Source organism: Sparus aurata, chromosome 7 (assembly GCF_900880675.1).
Source record: "Sparus aurata chromosome 7, fSpaAur1.1, whole genome shotgun sequence".
In the NCBI taxonomy this organism is placed as follows: domain Eukaryota; kingdom Metazoa; phylum Chordata; class Actinopteri; order Spariformes; family Sparidae; genus Sparus; species Sparus aurata.
Genome location: NC_044193.1, coordinates 33,990,654 through 34,012,698, shown reverse-complemented (window position 1 = coordinate 34,012,698; position 22,045 = coordinate 33,990,654). Strand labels below are relative to the sequence as shown.

General features: G+C 42.1%; 4 protein-coding genes across 5 annotated transcripts; 1 reads left to right on the top strand and 3 right to left on the bottom strand.

Annotated features, from left to right (window-relative positions):
* Positions 1-283: 283 nt before the first annotated feature.
* crebzf (CREB/ATF bZIP transcription factor) lies at positions 284-4,836 on the bottom strand. 2 transcript variants are annotated; one of them, XR_003984714.1, is made up of 5 exons: positions 4,497-4,836; positions 2,997-3,555; positions 2,736-2,896; positions 2,468-2,542; positions 284-2,077 (listed from the first exon to the last, which is right to left on the bottom strand). XR_003984714.1 is itself a non-coding variant. In XM_030423866.1 (4 exons), exons 2-3 carry the CDS (start codon positions 3,503-3,505, stop codon positions 2,533-2,535), a joined length of 780 nt encoding a protein of 259 aa, XP_030279726.1. In that variant the 5' UTR covers positions 3,506-3,555; positions 4,497-4,836; the 3' UTR covers positions 284-2,077; positions 2,468-2,532. The 2 variants fall into 2 exon arrangements, 1 of the variants encoding a protein (XP_030279726.1); XM_030423866.1 differs by having other exon boundaries at positions 2,736-3,555.
* A 1,422-nt stretch (positions 4,837-6,258) lies between these two features.
* On the bottom strand, positions 6,259-8,831 carry las1l (LAS1 like ribosome biogenesis factor). The gene has a single exon (XM_030422872.1). It carries the CDS (start codon positions 8,636-8,638, stop codon positions 6,911-6,913), a length of 1,728 nt encoding a protein of 575 aa, XP_030278732.1. The 5' UTR covers positions 8,639-8,831; the 3' UTR covers positions 6,259-6,910.
* A 75-nt stretch (positions 8,832-8,906) lies between these two features.
* On the top strand, positions 8,907-20,209 carry haus7 (HAUS augmin-like complex, subunit 7). The gene is made up of 10 exons (XM_030422873.1): positions 8,907-9,074; positions 9,286-9,493; positions 10,064-10,179; positions 10,284-10,354; positions 11,268-11,332; positions 11,444-11,634; positions 14,230-14,350; positions 14,578-14,790; positions 14,893-15,004; positions 19,666-20,209. Coding segments are annotated over exons 2-10 (948 nt in total). The 5' UTR covers positions 8,907-9,074; positions 9,286-9,436; the 3' UTR covers positions 19,668-20,209.
* Positions 20,210-20,712: 503 nt separating this feature from the next.
* Positions 20,713-21,586, bottom strand: mrpl49 (mitochondrial ribosomal protein L49). Its single transcript, XM_030422874.1, has one exon. The coding sequence runs from the start codon at positions 21,533-21,535 to the stop codon at positions 21,002-21,004; it is 534 nt and encodes a 177-aa protein (XP_030278734.1). The 5' UTR covers positions 21,536-21,586; the 3' UTR covers positions 20,713-21,001.
* Between the last annotated feature and the right edge of the window lie 459 nt (positions 21,587-22,045).

The following is a 22,045-nucleotide window of genomic DNA, read 5'->3' as shown; positions in this document are numbered from 1 at the left end:
CAATTCATTTTTCAGCTGCACCACACAGCAAAGGTAATGTGGTTTACCTTTTATGGGGTGCCGGTGCTTTAGTTATGAACCACAGTAAGACTTTGTCATCTACAGCACTTCATCCAACAGCTTACTGTGACTTTTTGTTTGCATTACTACTCCCTGTAATATTTTAAACTAATCTGCTGACCAAACAGCACACAATATGTTCATGTCTGACTGATTACACCTGATTTTACTGGTGGAACAGTGCTGTTAACGAAGCTTGTACCAAATAAAAGCATCCCACTGGTTTGGCCCTGGGCAGTTTTTAATGGCAGAAACAGCAAGTTCATGTGGAAACAGACAGTGTTTGCTATGAGTACTTACATAAAGGGCTACAGGAATAAGTCCTTTGGTTCCCTCGTCTCACTGACGATGTGTTTTCATTTAAAAAAAGCTCAAATACGGTCCATGATTACCACAAGCTTAAGAGATGTCCGTGTTTTGTTCTGCTACATAAAAATACGCCAGTAAATACCACTTGTTTAAATTGTAATGCATTTACGCATGGTTGCTAACAAGTGAGACTAGGACTAGAGACCAAGAGGTTTTCAAGGACATTGAACATCGTGTCAAACACAGACACAGCTATTCACTAGTGCATTTTTACAGGCTGTTCTATAATTCTTCACAACTTGGCAATTTATCAATTAGTACTAAGGCTGTATAGCACAGTGTAGTAAATGCTCAGTGGTGGTGAAGCTGAAGTCATGTGACGGAGATTTCTAGCTCATTTCTAGCCTACCAATGACTTTTTTTGTTCAGACTTCACCTCTATGCATGACTCCCTCCCAACCCTAATCATAGCACTTAAGCAGTTAAGGTATCCTTGATAAACAGCAGATACGATCCGCAGATGAGGGCTTGACAATTCTTTTATACTCTATCAACGGTGATATGTTGTGGTTTCTGTCTTGTGACAAATGTGCGTCTCTTTGGACAAAAGCGTCTGCTAAATGCCATAAATATAAAATGTAAATGTTTTTACTCCTGGTGATCGCATTAACACTTAAGAAAGTCTTTAGTGCCTGGTGGTACACAAAATAGCATAATGAAAGTGTGCCTTATAGTGAACTAATCACAACACAGAGGGTGTCAATCTATAGCCATTACATCATGCAATCAACAGCTACTTCATACCCATATATTAAAGCAGAACACGTGTCTACTGCCAGTTTAATACAGGAAACACTGAAAAAATTCTGACATCTGAAAGACTCAAAAAAATGCAAGAGTGAAGATTGACTACCTCATGCTTTGAGCTGGTAGCAGAGGTTCTTTAAGGCTTGGCATGATGCAGCTGAAGTGGAACGCAACCCCTTTTGATTTCACTTGTCACTGTCAACACTGACCTTAATAACAAAGCGTTGATAAATGAAAGCGATATAGGTTTCAGTGACTTGAAGTTAGTGGACTCAAACATGTGCAGGATGATAAATCCCTATTGGACCTCTAATATGTGTACTTCGTACTTCCATCAATGAGGTCTTGGTCATTTTTTTTTTGATAACCTTTACCAACCCAACGTTCAGGAAAAGTAAGACCTTTATCGGCAGAGAGCTTGCTGTTTAGAGAGAGAAAAAGAGATGCATTAATATCAAAAGTACAGAGCAAGACACAGTAGATATTTGTAACTCAAACATAACGAAAATATGATTTATTAGTCCAACATTTCTCAAAAGGTCATTTACCTCAAACAATACATATTCCAAATTATATACACATTAACATTTTGATACACTTGATCCAAACTGGCAATTTCACCACTTGAAGCAGATGGATGTATTTAATTAATACATTCCAATATTATATATACACACGACAAAAGTCAGACTATTAAGCCTCTAGTAGAATTTCTCCAAGTAATGTGGCAGCTGTAGTCAGCCTCCAAAAATGGACCAGATCTACAGCTACAGATGTCGTGGAGTATTGGTAAAATGTAAGTTGACGAATACCATTTGTTACCGATACTACCTTTGAAAAAATACCAGGCCGCGTTGGCAGCTGCTTGTCCAGCCTCTTCACCTTCCACCAGCAGAATCCACTTTAGCATAAAGAAAAATAGGTGCCGCTAAATTAAAGTATTCTTTTGTACAATGGTGCTGGTTCACAAAGAGATCAATTCTTACCAAAAGAAAGTTTATACAGACTGTAATTATTTTTAATGGACTTTCAGATTTCCAATTTGACAGCTGATTCAAGATCACTCTTTGTGGACCTTCACCTTTATCTTAACATTCAGTATACTTTGATTTCACTTAGTTTAACTCCAAGTTACATGTTTACTAAAAATAAAATAATTTCTTATGACAAACCATAAAACAAATGAACTGAAGATGGAACTATAAAAAAAAGGAGAAGTACTGAAGTCGCTGCAGAAGGCCTCAAGCCTGTCTGAAACATAATCAAGACATATTTCTTGTCTGATCCTTACCATGGAGTCAGGCAGGTAAAGGTGTTCAGAAAGCCACTCATCCCGCATGGTCGATCAACCATTACCTAGAAGAAACTGTCAACAAGATTTAGCAGTAACTTACTTAGTACTCAATCCATCATCACACAAAACGCATGCACAGTGAGCAGTTCTTAGGTAATTTTAACTAATTCAACAGTGTTCCTCTACCCCTCAAAAAGTTCAGTACATTGATCCTTATCATGTTCAGTCTCAATATCTGAAAACAGAGATATGTACTTGACCCTACATTTTAAGCGACGTGCTTGCACTCTCGGCACACTTGGTGCAGAACTCTACCGAGACATGGTTCTTGTCCACGTGCAGACATATGCCACCAGATGTCTCTTTCTCCTCCACTTTCACACGCTTCTTGGGTAAGGCGTAGTCATGGTCATTTGAGTGAAGCCCCTGGAAAAGTGAGCAAGATAATTTCATCCCATTCACACCGCTCAGTCTGGACAAGAGCTGAGCTAACATGCTTTCATTGGCCAGCACAGCCCTCAGGTACCTGGTCTCATCTTCCAACTCTTCCACTCTCTTAGTCAGCTGGGAATTTTCCTGTTTGAGCAGGTTGTTTTCTGTAGACAGGGTGCAAACTTTCTTCTCCAAGCTGTTGACATATTCTTTCTTCTTCAGACGATTCAATCTGGCAGCAATGGCATTTTTGTTTACCACGTGGCTTGACTGGTTGTGTCTGTTCTTCACCTTCAAGTCAGATGACATTCTCTCTGGAGATGAGCCTCCTGAGGCTTCAATTCCGGAACTTTCATTAATGGCACGGCACACACCAAGATCACCTAAGTCAATATCAAAAAGTGGGGAGGCAGTATCTCTTTCAAGTGTCCATTTCAAGTCTTCGATTCCAAACAGATCGTCTAGCTCCATTTCTGCTGTATTGATATCATCAGCCGGGAACCCCTGAGATGTACTTGGAAGATCTTTGTCAGATTCAACCTCAACCTCCAGAAGCGGCAACTCTGTGTTGTTCATAGTGCGGCCTCTTCTTCTGGTGATCATTGTGTTTGACCACAAGGACGCAGTCCAACAGATATCCAATTATCCTTCACCTGTAGTGACAGAGAAAATATACTGTCAGTGTGAAATCCTGCAGTAACTAAGGAACTTATTTATGAAGGAAATTAGCTCCAGGCTGTGTGGCAGGGTCAATGCTGTTAACTAAAATCTCAAGGGATTTTATATGTCAACAAAGACAGACTAAGCATGATGAAATGTTGTGAATCAATCTGGACACCTATTAGATTAATAGACCAAATGCTTTTCTTTTTACATTAAGTTGGCTCTGTTTGTAACTTATAAACTTCTTTCGAATCTATGTGCAAAACACAGGCAAGTGGTCAACACTCAAAAACATATTCAATGTACTACACATGTAATATTGTGCAAAATTATTTTGAATACTGAATAAATCCAGACAAGGGCCCCCGATCATCCTCCATTTTCTTACAGGCGCTGAGATTACATGAGTGTGTGTTGGCTGATACGTATTGCCAACGTAACGTTAGCTAACCTAGCTCACTGCTAAAGCTAGGCCCAATAGCATTAGCACTATAAGATGCTTAACGATGTACGTTTTGTAACCTACCCTGATACTCCTGATACACCTCACTGCTCCACATTTCCCCACCGTCACAATTCGGCGCAGTTAGTAATGCATTTGTAAATGTTAAAAGCCTTAACTTTGGCGTGCCAACAAGGCCCCGATTGTCCTCGAAGCACAAGTGATTCAGCACCCAGCTGGCGCTTGTCTAGGTTAAATCAAATTGGGTCGGGGTGGCCTGGTGCAGTAAAACAGCTTCACATCTAACTTAAGTGACATGGTTTACCTGATTGACCTGGTTATGGTTAACCATTTCACCTGCAAGTGCCCGCGGTTATCGTTAGCGATGCTATTGATAAACCAGCTACGTTGGCTAATGTTAACTACAGCCACGACGAGCAGTCACAAATGACGCAGCATGATTTTGCTGTCCTTCGTCCTCAAACTTACCGTCCTTCTGGAAAATATAACTACTGCAGCTGAGTTCTTCTGTGTTACCGAAACTTTAACTCGACTCAATCGTAGTTGTTCACAGTTTGAGGGCGATGGCGCAGTTTAACGACAGGTCCAACTTCAAACATCCGCTCAAAAACGCTTCCGGGGAAATTTTCAAAATAAAAGTCCTACACAACTTCACCTAATGGACAACTATATTTTATCATGACACATTCACACAACCTCAAACCTCAGAATATCTCCCCGCCCCCCCGATCCGCAAGTTAGTTGCGCCGCGATCGAAAAGTGGCCGAAGGTGTGTCAGTACCTGCTCAGCGGTATATACCGATCCCTAGACTGGTATACCGATCCTTGAAGTGGTATGTCGCTGTTATTCCACCGACACGTGAGGGTATGTGCCATTGAATGACTGTTGGATGGTTACCGCCCCCTGATGAATATAATGCCACTGGGCTGGTTTTATAGCAAGTACTGCTGTAAATGTATACATTTTTTAGTCTTTACTGACAATGCTAACTTAACACATTGCTGTAAATAAAGGAATATATGCTTTTCTGTTGTATCTTATGTTGTTGGCATGTAGGCATATAAAGTAATTACACTTGGGATGTGATGCACCGTAGCCAGTCTGACTAATCGATAGCATAAACTATGAGCCAACCAATCAAACAATACTTTGTGACAGGTTCTCTTTATTAGGAGAACACAATAATACGTAATATAAAATCTATGTCGCAGAACAGTAACCTTTGTTGCATATTATCAATCATGTTTACTGAACTTTGAGTGACCAGAATGAGCCGCTAATGAAGAGAAAGATGAATACCCAAATTTAGCCAGTATAATAGCTGAAGGCTTATACCACTGGATCAGTTGGTATATCGATGCCCAAAGGCTAATACGCTGGACCTACAGGTTCCTATCACAATAAGCAGGATGTAAAACAGTAAACAGTAAAACTGCCATGTGTCATAAAATATCCCAATGTCTATGCAAGTCATATTTTCCTTTATTAGTGGCCAATTCTGGTAGTACAGTGAACATGATATATAATATGCCACATTGGTTAATGTTCAGCGTCATAGATTTTCTCCTTATAAAGAAATCCTGTCAGTATCGTTTGGTTGGGTGGCTCAAAGTTTCTGCTATTGAGTCAACGGTACCCATCCAACAGTCTTTCAATGGCATAACAGTGTCAAGCGGCACATGTGTTGGTGGAATACCACTCCAAGGATAGTATACCAGTCTAGGGATCAGTATATACTGCTGAGCAGCAATTGACATACCTTCTGCGACTTTTCGATCTTGGCATCACTCCTGATCCGGTGTCAAAAGGCATTGTTAAAGCTCCATAGTATTTGTTATATGACTGTTTGTGTTGCATTTCATGACATTTCATACAGGTCTTCATATTTTTCACTTTGTCATATGCACAGAATATCTCCTGTTAAACTGTGCTTTATTTCATTAAAAGTTTCCACTTACAGCCATGGAGTTGCAGTACAGGGAAGTCTAGTGTGTTACGCTCTTTTTAGCTATTACTCTAATCATGGATACACTGTACAAGTTGAAAAACAGACTGTAAAAGAAGAAAAACAATGGGTTCTGTTCAAGGGCTATGAGTTTCTAACTATGTGCTGCTGAACACCCTCGATGGCCTGCTCATACTGCAGTTAGCCTTCTCACAAAAGACATCGTTTCCAAACCAACATGCTGCGATTAGGCACAATAAATCATACACATAAAATACACAATGTTATTCTTTAAGAAGAATGTGTTTTTTATTTCACGTAAGTATGCCAAAACAAGATGCATTACACAAAAACCACCTTGTGCGAACAACAACGTCCCCTTTTGACAGGGTTTTCCAAAACCATTTGTATGGACCAATAACTGCATTAACAGTGCGAATTAAGTTGCGTGACAGGTGCAAGAAAAAAAAAGACTCATACAACTCCTAATACACCATCATAAGCCTCATCAGCCTCATAATTAATCAACCATATCCAAACCTACTCTTGCTTTACCATGTGCAGGATGTTTTAAATGATTCGTTAAATAGTGTGCACTAGTTCCACTTCTGTCTTAGCCACATGTTGAAAATGTTATCAACACAGCACACATGAAGGCTTTTACAAATGCTTTACACAACAGTTGAAAACAAAGGTTATTTTTTAAATGATATACAACAGGGCATTATATCGGATTAATATCTGAAATGAATGACTTTTGTATCAAACAGTAATCCACTTCTTTACAAATAATTTTCATTCAGGACCAAACTCTAGATTCAATTGAAGTTTACACATTTTGAATATTTGTTTTTCAACTGTCAACACAACAGAAAGCGCCTGTTCAATAATGTCCCAGCATGTAAGGAGCTATATTTCACAGCATTACCACATGACTCAAAAAAGTTGCAGTCCAGATTTCAGCTTGTTAAGGTCGCTGTGGTTCCAAAGAAGGCCATCAGCTGTTCTCACTGGTGCAGAGACTCCTGGGGCGTTGTGTGTTGTGTTGCTCTCCAACTCCACCTGTTGGTCAAAGACAGTCATTGTTGAGTAGTTTTCCACCATGAGGCAGGAGGGGTCATCTGACTGCCCAGGGACTTTACCAAGAGGATAGTTCTTCCACAAAACTTTATCAACGCACACCTGCCAAGGTGAACCTCGAAGCGATTTTGCTTTTTCAGCCTGAGCATCTGCCCATTGGTACTCCTGGGAGGACATACTTCTCTCCAAGTCAGCTGTAGAGCGCCAAGAGTGGCTGTGGCGCCATGAAAGCTGCAGCTTCTCATGCAAACTCTCCAGTGTGTACATCGGCTGTTGTTTCTGCTCTGAAGAAGTATCAAATTCTGAGTGTTGAGTCTGTGTGTAGATGGAGCAGAGCTGGATCAGCCTCTCTCGAGTTTCCAGAGGTAGAGGATGCTCCATGTCATCCAGGATTAACTGGAGCAGGTGGGGCGTGCTGATGCAGGGAGCATCCAGGCATGCTGAAAGCAGCTGCTGCCAACGTAGCTGGATGCGATTCACAAAAATCCTGTCCTTCATTCTGGCCTTCTTCTGTACCTTTGTTTGAAAATGGAATTCAAATTTGTTGCTGTTACAGAAGAGGACCTCTGAAATCCAGGCAGAAATGTAGAAAGCCCTGTGATTATTCTGCTCTTTAGCAAGCAGCTTAAGTTCAACAAAGAGCTTCTCCAGCAGGAGGTGAATGAAGAATGGTGAGTTGAGCATCTTGAGGAGAGGCAGCCAAAAACGCATGAAGGTTTGAGGGACTCTGGGTTCAGTGGGTGATGCGTTATCACAAGTGTCACAGCCTAATGTTTCCAGTTGTTCAACAGTTGGAACCAGGAAACCATCTTCCAACAACACATCAACCAGCATATCACTTGACTCCAAAGCAAACTGCTTGATCTCACCGAGTAACCAGCTCATGTCTGCAAAGGGAGCTGGCCATGAGCTCTTCTCCTTGTCCTCAGGGAGCCCATCAAAGGCCTGGTACTGCTCCTTTTCAAAGTTTATAAGAAGTTCCCGTGCATTCTTGTAGGTTTCCATTTCTTTTTGCCTTGCTATGAGCTCATTCTCATGGTGTTTCAGGTCATTACCTTCATCCTCTCCATCCGACTGTGACTCCCAGTCCTCATTGGGCCCTCCTCCAAGCTGCCTGGACCAGTACTCCTGCTGAAGCCACTCTAGAACCACCTTACATCCCTTTTGACACCATTTCAACGTCGGGAGCTTTCGGTGTGTAAAGTCATGCCGCAGGTCTACAACCCATTCCGGGATGTTTAGGTTCCCAGCCAGCCGCCGGAGTGGCCGGGCTGTTTTCCCCTGCTGCCGCTCAGTGATCAGATTGACAAACCTCACCAGGGCCGCTCCATAGAGCAGGACAAGGTCGTCTCCATCCAGCTGTCCTGACCTGTCCAGCACCTGACACCTCACCAGGTCCGCCGTGCAATCCACTGCGACAGGGGTGCTGTTGGCATATCTGCCTTTCCAAGCAGTTATTCTCTGAAGTGCAAACCTCTGTAAGGCCGAATCCTTGGAGTAAAGATACTCCAGAACTTGATCCCACTCAGCTTTGTTGAGCCACGCCACCACATGGCGTTTTTTCTCCGAGCTCTTTTTCTTCATTTTGACGGTAGTTGCGGAGTACGGAGCTCTTACGTCAACACATATAGACACGTCGCTCCCAGAGGCTGAGGAAAATGCCGTCTTCTGGCAGACGCTGTCACAAAAATATTAGCTCGATATTACAGAGAGAGGTGGTTTACTGTCGCCGATCGTCTCGCATCCCGGAAATGACATATTGACTTCTTCTCCTTCTTCTTGGTTGTGTGCTCATGGCGGGTTGCAGCCATGATGTTCGGTGCATACCGCCACCTACTGTACCGGAGATTTACTACGCCTGGATTCAAACGTTATGCTGGGAAGACCATAATACTTGAGCATTATCAACTCATTTTTTGAGTTATGAGCGGATGAGGACTGGAGGGGAGAGAGACACCGTGAGGAGAGAGAGGTCACCTTTCATCTCTAGCGGCAGAGGAGATTCAATGATCCTACTCAGGTGAAGACTAGCTCACTGTGGCTTTCACAAATAATGAAACCCACAGTGACCAAACTGTTTCATCTCCAAGTTGTTCAAAAATAATAGGTAGGCTTGCAGATAGGAGCTGGAGCTGAGCAGCATTACGTATAGTGAGAGACTGCAGTTGTTTAAAAAGCTGTCTTCCTTATTCATTTAAGTCGTGGCTTTGTGTTTCTGGGATAATTTTCAGCTGATTCCAGTTTTTGTGGTACTGGGTGAACGTCAGAATATCAACTGAAGTGACTCATTCATGACAGTGGGGGCAGCAGCACGCTTCGCAGCGAACAGTCTGCCGGAACTGCATTCGAAGAAGAGGAGGACCGACTTCATATGTTGTGGAGATGGCGGGTTCTTTGGAAGAACAGCAACTTGTACGACATGTTTATGCTGCGTTGCAGGTAAAATAAGTTCAAATAATGATTTAGATATACATACACAACACATAGCGTTCATAATGTGCCTGTTAATAAAGGGTCGGCTGCTTGCCGCCTTTTCTGTTTCTATAAGTACTCTGTATGCAATACCTCCAAAATGATCTGCCAAAGTAAGAGAACGCATTTATAGTGTTTTGTTTATGTTGCATTACTCTGTAGAGATATGCCGCTTGGGTTTTATGGTGTCTCCAAACTAAAACAACAATATAACCATAAAGATATTTTTGGAACACTTTTGCAAAAGTTTTTTATTTTTTTTTAAATGCATCAGCTCTTTACCTGAACCAAAACCTTAAAGGAGAAGCACACCCAAAAAAGTCAACTTTAGTCATTGTCTCCTCCCCCGGTGCCGATGGAAAGTCAGGAGAAGTTCCGTAGTCCACAACTTTTGGAGCTTCATGACAAGACAGCGTTGAAGCTGAAGCAGCTGGGGGACTTGTTTTAAAACTTAGAAAATGAAGCCAGGCATACCTGTAAGTAAGAGTAAGGCAATGGAAAGAATATTGTTAAACTGTCTGTTTTGTCTTTGTTGAGGCTGCAACTTGTCCTTTGCTGGAAGGTCTGAACCTGCAGGAAGCGGACAGCATGCTGCAGCTGCTGTGTGTTCCTTCTCAGCTCCGCACCGACATACTGGCATGGATCTGCAGCAGGTACAATAGCTACATAGAACATCACATCTGTCCTCATCTATCAAAAAAAGTTTGGTATAAATATAAACTAATCCCTTTACCTATCTTCACCTGCCAATTTACAGTATCAACCCAAATGTCAGCAATCCCAAGGCAATGTCAGTGAGACCCAAAGACCCAGATGTTTTGGCTAAAGGTAACATGAGCTAACTTTCCTATAGTCCTACAGTCCTGCATGTGTTTTGACGGAGAACTTGTGAAAGACAGAAAAAAAAAAATGTCAGCAAGAATGCACATACAGAGTAGTTTACATTATAGGATGGTTTATTTCACTCACACTAAAAATTACAACGTAGGCTACGTTCAGACCAAATCCGGTGGTGCTGCTTTTCGCCACAGTCTTGTGTGTGGTGGTATGTCACCCCATGGTCCATGTGTGACCTGTTGAAAACCCCCACTGATCAGTATGCCCATGAGAAGAAGCTGCTATGTGTTATGTTTGTTATGCTACTAGCATGCTGGTCCAACCAGTGATGGTTTGTCCACATCGACAGATTAAGAATAACAGTGGACAACCAGGATGAGGCAGATCTTTACTGTGTGTTTTAAACTGGGCCACAAGGCCAAACAGAGTGATCACAAGTGAAACATCACATTGCACAAAGAAACCTCTATGGTGTCTCCTCTGGAGCGTTTAGCCATGCTAAATAACATGCCTCGCTACTGACAGGTTCTGCTCTGATGTGATCTATCTATCTATCTATCTATCTATACGTCTATCCAAGCATGCTGTGATCGTCGGCATCCACAGATGTGTTTCAGCTGGTGTACAATGGCAAAGCTGAGTGAATATTCATGACACATCAAGTTACAACCCACTGTGGTTTCAGTCATTCGTGCTTGCAAGCCTGATCGCAAGTTGAGTTTAACTTTTTTGCCACAGTGGGATGTGTTTTTTTTTTTCCGGAGCCCCCTGCGGACAGCACCATCGTAGGCAAAATGGACTACCCTCATTAAAATGAATGGGAAAACCAGCAAATTTTCGCTCCATCACCTGTCCAATGTGAATCCAGCCTTATACTGATGTGTTTTTTTTTTTGTTCCAACAGAAATGGCTGTGCTTTGGCAGGAGCTGATGCTTTGCAAAGCAGATGATCTGAACCTGATCACAAAGGTTGCAAAAACAAAGTGTGGATGCAAACACTTACAAATGTAGATATGTATTATCAGACTAAACTGAAAATGTCGTGTTTTGTAAGTACAACTTGTCAAACTATTTAAACAGGGTGAAGCAAGCGTTTACAGGCAGCTTCGATTCTTGGAGCAGCTTTTAACTCTTGTCCCTGGCTGCAAGAAGTCTGCTGGACCTGGTTCAGATGCAGAGAAGCTGCTGAACGAGCTCTATGCTGCTGAGAATCTGCCTCACCTTTCACAAATGCTAAAACCCACACTCGACCCCTGGCCTGCACACATCAAGTATGTATGAGTTTTTTGATTATCCTGTTTTTCACATATTATATCAGGTCTGAATGCAGTCATCAAGCAGCAGCCCCCAGGGCTGAAAATCGAACACTGCAGTTCTCAAATCGACCAGAATTTAGAGTGGATTTATCTTCACTCTCACTCCTCAACCTGTCTGCAGCATCACACTGCAGAAGTGCTTAAATCCACTGTAATGCACTGTAATGATCTCTTTTTTGGCTGCTGAATGGAGAGCAAATGTACTTCATGAATGAACAAGTAGGGGGAAAAAAAAAATATATAACATCTTTTTTGAGATAAATCGATCCAGAGTCCCTAGTGAGTTTGGCTTTGGTCAGAACTAATGTCAAACTGAACACCAACACAGACACACACACCCTCAGTAGCATTTGTTGCTTGCTATTTTGTGGCTGTGTATATGTGCAGTAAAGTATTCTGTCTGTTTGGGAAAATATAGCTTCAGTCAAACTCACATGAGTACCTCAGATAAACACAAATTATCCCAACTAGTGCATTGCCCGTAGGAAGCATGTATTCCTATAGAAAAGTGGGAGGTTAAGTAGCTTTTTCATGGATGGCCAAATGAGGCTGTGTTTGAAGGTGGGACGTCAGGGATATAATTGACTGTTTTTGACTACTTTTGATTATACCATTATATTTCACCTTAAAAACTATTTACCTTGCCTTACTTGGTGTAATTATTTTTAGCACAACCTCACATGTGTGACTGTACAGCTATTTTTTCATTTTAAGGTACTATATTAACACTATGGACCTAAAATCACAAAATAACATAAAATCAGAGTAGAGAAAGTTTGTTTTTTTACTGTGAAAACCACAAATATGTTTAATGAACCAATTGCATTAGTTATAATGCAAATATAAATTGTTGTTTACTAAATTGGTGCATAAGTTTTTGAAATTTACAAAGTTATGTGTAACTATTTACATTTAAATACAGGCAATGCCTCAGGCTCAGGGCTCAGCTCATTCCTGCCTGTTCCACATTCAGCCGTCTCCTCCTTGGTTTGCCTCACAACACGACTCCACTACTCACTAAACACACTACACCAAACACTACATAACACACTAACTATACACTCCAAACACGCTATATGTCACAAATCTCTCAACTCTCAAAACTCGCTATCTCTGTCGCTGTCTCCAACACATCACTGCTGCTGTCAATCATCCGCCGATGTCCCTCCCACATCTTCCTGTTCCTCAACAACCAAACTTGCTGCTTGGACACTTTCGTGACAAAAGCACATTTTTACTGTTTCTTCCTGCACCAGACACAAAGCAAACGTAACGGCAATGTTCGCAAAAAAGCGTGTTGGACATAATTTACCCTAGGTCCGGTTTTGGACGTGCCGGTGCATCCGCTCCGTCAACTCGGGAGGTGGGCCGTGTGGGTCGGTTAGCGGCTAGCAGCTAGCTACACACAAACATCCACAGATTCAGATCCCACTTTGTTGTCCGCGCGTCTCCGGATCTCCTCAGACCCGAACAGACTCAGTCTGGACTTGTTTAATCTCATTATAATCCACAACAGTCAGTTTAGATGAACAGAACAGAACGGGACCGAACCGCCGGCAAAATCCTGGTCCAGCTCGAGCCGCTGCAGGTATAAATCCGCTTGTGACAAAAGCGCATTTTTACTGTTTCTTCCTGCACCAGACATAAAGCAAACGTAACGGCAATGTTCGCCAAAAAGCGTGTTGGACATTATTTACCCTAAATCCGGTTTTGGACATGCCAGTGCGTCCGCTCCGTCGACTCGGGCGGTGGGTCGTGTACACGAACATCCACAGATTCCGATCCCACTTTGTTGTCCGTGCGTCTCTGGATCTCCTCAGACCCGAACAGACTTGGACTTGTTTAATCTCATTTATCCACAACAGTCAGTTTAGATGCACAGAACGGAACGGAACCGCCGGCAAAATCCCGGTCCAGCTCGCGCCGCTGCAGGTATAAATCCGCTTGTTTTTTTAAGGTATGTCGTGGGCTTGAGCTCTGCAGTGATTGGCTCTGGTGCGCACGTGGCCACGGTGTGCAGTGATTGGCTCTGGTGCGCACGTGACTGTGGTGGCTCCGGTGGACAATGCTTGCAGAATTTGTAAAGCATTTATGAAATAATTTATTCACGCTATCATTGCAGTCCAAGCAAATGCTTAGTTGCACACCACTGAACCACGCAGCAGCCATGTTGAAAGTCTCAGGTCAGTCTGATCCTGATCCGCAGAGATATTTGAGGAACACACACACACACACACACACACACACACACACACACACACACACACACAGACAGAGATTTCTTGCTTTTATAGAGAGATGACATTTTCTTTATGTTTGAGCACTGCTAACTTGTTAGCATTAGCTAGCATGGTAGTTTCCAGTCAGGTAGCGTATGTTAGCTTTAACTCTTGGATTTGCAAGAGTTAGGTGGAGACTGGCACTGCCAAGATGGCAACAGCCAGTACCATCCACTTTGAGCTTCACACTGGCTCTTTTATTGGCCTGCAGCATCAGGTTCTTGATTGATCTCCTCTCCAGCCTGTCTTACTGCTGTTCCTTACCTCACAGGTCTCTACAAAAGGGTACCAAGTTATCTTCTACATCTGGTAATCCCAGAAGAGAAGAGGCTGTTGATGTTGCCACCCTTTTACAGCGAACTCAGTCAGCACTGGAGCAGCTACAGTCAGAGGTATGGTGTTCATGTGGTCGACAATGCCTGCACAAAATAGAGCCTTTAATTGCAACAGGGTGTCAATTCTTAAATGATTACCATGTCAATTTAAAATCTTTGTCACACAATGTTCAATTGTGAAATATTATAATGCACAGACCCATAGATTTGGTCTTGGCATATTGATAATAATGAGTGCTATCTGTTTGCTGTGTTCTTCTCTTTCTGCCCTCTGCTCTCCTCAGTGTGACTTCCTGAACAATGAGGCCCAGAGTCCTGGTGTCTTCTCTTCAAGCTCGTTGCGTGTAGCAGCGTGTGACCTCCAGCGATTAATGGCTACTTTCAGCCATGTTTTTGAAAGCGACATGAGAGACTACTGTGGCAGAGAGCCCCCCAGCTTCAGCACAGATACTGACATCTTCCAGAGAGTACACCATCTACTGCTGGCCTTTATCACGGTACTCACACATGCGGGAAATGGGGGGGGGGGTTACCATTCACACACAAAAATCTGTCCCAACACAAGCTTGACACTTTGCCCTCTTGTGTATCTTTCTCAGGAGTTGGACATGCTAAAGGAAGTATCAGAAGCTTCTGTGTCCATGAACGAGGGTGTTACTCAGCTACAGACGCAGCCTTGCTTTCAGAGCTTAGGAGAGAAGCACACGTTATGTAAGTGAAAATTTGCTTTCACATGCACAGTTAAACATACACACTTTGGTTGCAGTTATTAGACAAATTTTTTACCACTCAAGATTTTATTGTAGAACTTTTATTAATGTTGTTATCTCATGTTACAAACTTTAGTTATGGCAACTCTGTAAGGGCATTTTCTTTGTGCATAACAAAATAAATTGTTGTCCAGATGGAATAATTTCCTTTATAATCCACTATATCACAATTCCAGTGGGTCAGAAGTTTACATACAATATATATTTCAGTTTGTTTATTAGGATAAAACCCCTTGAGATCTACCATTTCGTTTTCGAGGGGGTCCCAAATACGATACAATACGCTTACCATGCCTTTTAAACAGCATAGAAAATTCCAGGAAATGATGTCACAACTTAAGTAGTTTTGGACATCATTTCAGTCAACTTGAGGTGTACCTGTGAATTTAGATTTAGATTTAGACGTAGAAAACGTTTATGTCCTCTACAATGCAATTTGTGGTACAGCAAAGAACTGACAGACACATTGAAAACACATCAGACAAAATAACAATAGCATCAGATCATCAGTAGCTGCCTTCATCAATGTCATCACAGTCCAGGTAGCATGTCAACAAGCTGTACATTGCACATCCCCTATGTATCTAATCATTTCACACCCCCTGCTCCATGTATTTCCACGGATGCCTATAGCTTACACATCTTGTTTGAGTCATTGCCATGAAAATCAATTTTTTTGCCTGTATAGTCATGATCTTTGGGTATCAGTGGCCCTTTTCACACAGAGACTCCGCACTATCGCTGCAACGAAGGCTTGCCTTAACGCCGCCTTTTTTTGTTCATACTGAACCAAGCAGTGCCGCATTAAATGTGATGAAGGGTCTGTAGGACAGACAGGATGACAGAGGCTTTCCATGTATGGATGCAGTATTTTTCCCTCATACCAGTTACCACATTACTGTCGTTTGGCCCTGTAATGTTGCTTTGTGGTTTGATAGCAATTTCCAATACCTGGTCTATCTGTACAAAGAATAGAATGCAAGTATAAGCACCATGGGGCATACAGCTCATACTGCTCAGGAAGGAGGCGTGTTCTGTGTGCTTTAGATCAACATTAGTTGCTTGAGATTATAAAGATGGTAGAGGAAAACGGTTACAAAATTATCTACAGTCACGGTCAAAGGTTTCCATCCACTTGTAAAGAACCTGTGTATCATGGCCGTCTTCAATTCCATTGATTTCTACAGCTCTCATGTTTCTGTGATGGAATGAGTGCAACACAAACTACTTTGTCACAAAGACATTCACAAAGTTTGGTTCAGAAATTGATTAATTATAGGTCTTCTGAAAATGTGACCAAATCTGCTCGATCAAAAATATACATATAGCAACTTGAAAGATTAATTCTGGTGATTATAGAATGTTATCAAATGTTCTGTGTAGCATTGCCTCTTAACTTTTTCAGAGTGATTCTGAATGATAACAGCTGGTGACTTTTCTGGGCCCATTTTAATAGGACCTGTTTGATACAGCCATTAGACTCAGCCACAAACACTACAAGATGAAAATCTAAGGAGCTCAGCATTGATCTGAAAGAGTTCATTATTGATTTGAACTTATCAGGAAAGTCTCTCAGAGAAAGTTAAAAAAACCTTCTGGAGGAAAACTCTGTGGTCAGAGGAAACAAAAACTGAGCTGTTTGACCACAATGAGCAGCAGTATGTTTGGAGGAGAGTCAATGGAAAAACAAAGAAGGAGGATTATCTCCAAATTCTTCAGGAAAACCTCAAATCATCAGCAGAAGATTGGCTCTTGGTTGCAGCTGGGTGTTCCAACCAGGGTGGGAATTTCGTCATTTTAGGGGCAAGGCCATTTTGGCCTTCACTTTCTTGGTTTTTTTTTAGGGGTACCAAGGCCACATGACAGGGCACAAAGGCCACTGAGTAAAATATGTTGATTTACCTAAACCTTTATAAATTGATACCATAACATCCTAATTTATAATAAGACATGGATTATGTATATAAACATTTTTTAATACTAATATCAAGTTAATGTTACATTAGAAAACTTGTTTTTTAGTAGGGTTGTGCTTAGGTGATTTTGGTGACACCACACTGAATATTAGTGTTATTGAATATTTCTCCCAATAGAAATTCCCCAAAATTATGGCAACGCATATTTTTTCCATACAAAAAATTGTAGAATAACCAGCAGGACACCACTGATGTGTGGAGTGATTTTGGTGACACTACACTGAATAATTGTGAAGTTATTGAATATTTTTTCTAGTTTCTCTTTTCGGTGTTGCACTTTGTAGACGGTCCCTGCGCCCTCGTCTCACAGCCGGCTGACCATACAGACCAGAGTTAATGTCCAGACGCTCGTTTAGATGAAAATACGGTGTAGCTCGTTGTCTACTTTACTACTACGTTAGTTAAGAGTCGTCGTTTGTGTTTTAACAATGTTTCGCTTATTGATCCGGGAAGTTCGAATCTGTAAATATATTTCAAACTTTACCGGACTGAATCCTACCACATAAGTCAGTTACGTATCATGTCAAAACCGGCTGCGCTCGCTCGCTGTGCTGTAAGTTTCGTTCTTGTGTTTTGAGACGCTGCTGCTGTTTGAGAGGCTTTCACGTGAGATCATCGTGATGATGAGACTCCACCTGCGCGAACCGCGGACTCACTGAAGTTACTGTGAGTGACTACTGTGCACTCAGGTGGCTGTAATTCAAGGCAAGCTCGCTACGCTGACCGGGCCAGGGGCACAGAGGCCACTGTGGCCGTACCATGAGTCTTTTTTCACGGGGCATCAAGGCCAAAGTGCGGGGCAACGGCTGCCGTGGCCACCGTGAAATTCCCACCCTTGTTCCAACAGGACAATGATATAGAAACAAACACATATCAGAAGTGATAAAGGAATAGTTAAATCAGGCTAGAATTTAGGTTTAGGAATGGACTTCAAAAAGTTCTGACTTGAACCCCACTGAGAACTTGTGGACTGTGCTGAAGAAGCCAGTGTGTGCCAGGTTTCAACTTCGCCCATTCTGTCAAGAGAAGTTAAAAATTCAGCCAGAGGACTGACAGAAGCGTGAGGATGGCTATCAGAAGCAACTCACTGATAAAATGGTGAAAATGGCCGAGGGACATCTAAGCAAATATTAGAATTATTGTATGTACATTTTTGAGACAGCAGATTTGGTCATTTTTTCAGAAGACCTATGATGGATTAATTACTGAACCAAACTGCATGAATGTTTTTTGTGTTCCACTCAATCCATCACAGAAAAATGAGAGCTGTGAAAATCATTGGAACTGAAAACTGCCATTATACACATGTTCTTCACAAGTGGATGGAAACTTTTCACTACAACTGTATCTATAGTAAAAGAAGTCCTATATCTACTTAACGTGAAAGGCCACTGAGTAAGGAGGAAGCCACTGCTCCAAAACAGCTATAAAAAAGCCAGACTTTGGTTTGAAACTGCATACGGGGACAAAAATGTGACTTTTTGGACAGATGTCGTCTTGTCCGGTTAGGTGTGGGGGCAGCATGTTGTCAGGGTGCTTTGCTGCTTTGAGACGCATTCTGTTCACAAAAGAGACAGCATCATGAGGACAGAGAATGATGCGGATATATTGAAGCAACATCTCAAGACATCAACCAGGGTGTTAATGCTTGGTTGCAAATGGGTCCCCAAATGGTCAATGAGTCCAAGCATAGTGTCAAAATTGTGGCAAAATGGCCTATGGTCAACAAAAGTCAAGTAATCATAGAGGCCATCACAAAGCCCTGGCCTCTATCCAAAGGGAAATCTGAAGGCAGAACTAAAAAGTGAAAGGAGGCCTGCTAACCTGTGCTGTGTTCCGATATCCATACTTCCGTGAGTACACTTAAACGTAGTACACTATCCACACTTACTAAGTACGCAGATTTCAGCAGGTGAGTGTTGTTCCAAATCTAATACTCTGTGGTGCACTTACCGGAAATTACGATCGCGACAGCCGCCGCGGCTCGTCACCCGCCAAAAACATCCCGCTTTGAACGGTGAACAAAAGACATTTACGACTTCACTTTTCAACTATTACAATCCTACAATCCTGCAACATGGCTCCGCTGCAGGCGCTGTCGTCTCGGTAGCTATTTAAAAAAAAAAATCTGAGCTGAGCGCCTCTGCCTGGCTCCGCTTCTTCCGCTACGTAGACAAGATGGCGGCCGTTGAGTGCGTAAAGTGTACATCGTTGCACACTCAACGTTTTTGCCGTTATGAGGGTAACATCCGGGTCCTTTTAAGTACACTTCTTTTCGCCGCGATCTATATCGGAACACCCTAAGTACTCAAACTAAGTATAGTAAGTACGGGAAGTATGGATATTGGAACACGGCACTGGCTCCCTCTTCCAGTTCTGTCTGTGGGAATGGGCCACAATTTCAGCAACTTATTGTGAGAAATTTGTGACCTAAGTCAAACTATTTTCAAAGCAATGCTTAAGAAAAGTGCATGTTTACTCCTGTCCCACTGCAATGTGATGAAAGAAATGAAAGCTTAAATAAGGAGTAAGGGAGTGGTTACTAAGATTAAGTGTCAGGAATGTCAGGACGGTTTATGGAGATGTCCTACCCCAGTTTTCTTTTCTGTTGTGTTTTTTTTTCCAGAGGACCAGCTGGTGGATCTTACCAGGAGAATCTCTCTGCTTTATTCCTGATGGCATCTCTTACATGAAGCTGTACAGACACCTGTTTAAACTTCAAACCATTAGTGTTAATGTTGAGTGACTGCTGATGTGTTAAAACGTAAAGCATCAAACAGAACCTTTGCCGAATATTATTGTTGGACTTGACAGAGGTTGACCACTGTTGCTCGGACAGACATGTAGCAGATGTGCACTCATCTTTCTGTATTTGCTGGAGTCGTGCACCCTGTTTGTTATTCTACTGTCAGCATGACTGATGTGTTGGGCAGGTTTATTCATTCGTTCATCCTTCACGTAATACTGGCCATGTATTCCATCTAATTAACATGAATTGCACTACAGTAAAAGCAGAAGTGTTGATACGTTGAGATGAGAGGATAATCAGAATTCAACATTCCTCCTCTATCACCCGAACATGTGTCCTTTGCTGGGCTCAATATAAATGTGCATATTGTATCACTGAATAAATGTAAAAGTTTTTAAACTTAAGTTGTAATCCCACCAGGTTTCATATTGTCAGGTGTCATTTATTGTTTTGGATTTTTTTTCTGTCTCTGCAACGATTGTAACAAAAATGTAACCACTTTGATAAGCAATCGATTGTTAAGTAGTTATTCCCAAAGAGCAGCTTTGGACAAAATGGGAAAGAAAGGCTGTGTCCTGCAAACTGATCAGTCAGTCAACTGACAATCCAACAGTAGATGGTATATATTGTGTGATACATGGTGATAAAGTTTTTTTTAATATAGTGCAGATGGTTGGGATGATTTATTATTAATGATTAAAATAATTAAAATCATTACAAGGTTTTCTGTTTCTGTGCACAAGAGTCATGTCATGGTTGATAACCATATTTTAATTATTATTCCAAAAAATGTGTTTTTCCAGCTGATGTATAGCATTTTTTATTTTTTTTTCTCCCTTGAGTCAGTATCGGTGCCAGCCCCACACATCAATTATCAGTTGGGCTCTAGCATATAGCATACATAATTTCCATATTAAACACAGGCAGTGAGTTATCCTTTTTTAATGTTGCATTCATAACACACAGTAATGTACAACGTTTGACAAGCTATGATCCCAATGCTTCAACAGTTCTCTGGTATAAACACCTCACCATAATCTGCCCTTCCATATGGACTGACGAGGTTTTGAAGTAATGTAGGACAGTGTTTCAAGGTTTGGACATGTCAGCAGATCTGAGTAAGGGCTGAGAAGTAGTCCTCTCCGTGTCCATCAGTCCTCTCAGCAAGATGCTGTGACAGTCCTGGAAGATCAGTTCCTCCTCATCACTTCAGTCAGAAGCCTTTGCGGACCAACCATTCCTTCAGCTCGTCTTCGAAATGACCTTTGACCCTCAGGGTCATGGTGACCTCATTGACCCGTGTGGGCAACTCTTTCCCCGTCACCTCCATCAGGTACTGCTTCACGTCCTTCTCCAATGCCCAAATATCCCCCTCCACTTTCCGCACGAGCGTTGTCCTGCGGCTGCCGTTGGTCAGCTCCGTGTAAACCGGGATATTGTGCATGCGGGAACGTCGGATCACGTAGGACAGAGACGGCGGTGAGTCTGACGGAGGGGTCCAGCCGGACGGGGTTGGACCGGCGTGTTTAGGCGGAGAGGGAACCCGCGTCGGGGGAATGAGCCGCTCTACGAACTTGTATTCCTCCGCTGACTCTAATATACCCGTCTTTTTCTCTCCTGAAGCAGCGTGATGAAGACATCTGAGCCCGACAGCGGCGGCAGGAGGTCCCGGTGTCCGACAGGGTAGGCTGAGGGCCAGCAGCGCCCTGTGGACTGCAGAGGACTGAAGTAAGAAACGGGACGCCATGTTAGTGAGTAATGTAAGCAGCTGACCCGGATACAGTCAAGACCTTCCTGTGGACTGATGAAGTCCCGCCCCTTCCGTTGAACCTCGTGGGACCTTATTTCAGAATAAGTATGTCTGGCAGTGAATAGTAGCCGTCTGCACACTTTTTTTAAATTTTTTTTATTAATTGAACAATTTAAGTATACAAAACCACGAGGTATACAGTAACAATCAGCACATTGGAGACATAAATGATAATTAAATCAAAGATAGAAAACAAATTAAATAATACAAAAAAAAAACAAGTTCATAAGTAAAATAAAATGACAATAGACACAAATAAATAGTTCATACAGAGGTTTCAGGGAAAAACTTTTCATAATGATTCAATAAGGCATTGCTTTTTTTGTTATTTAACAACATCAGGGACTTAAACAAACAGTTCAGATCCAGGAGAAAGGGAGCCATTTTAGGCAATGATTTTGGGAATTTTTGTTTGTGAATAAAAAATTTGGCATATAGGATAACAAA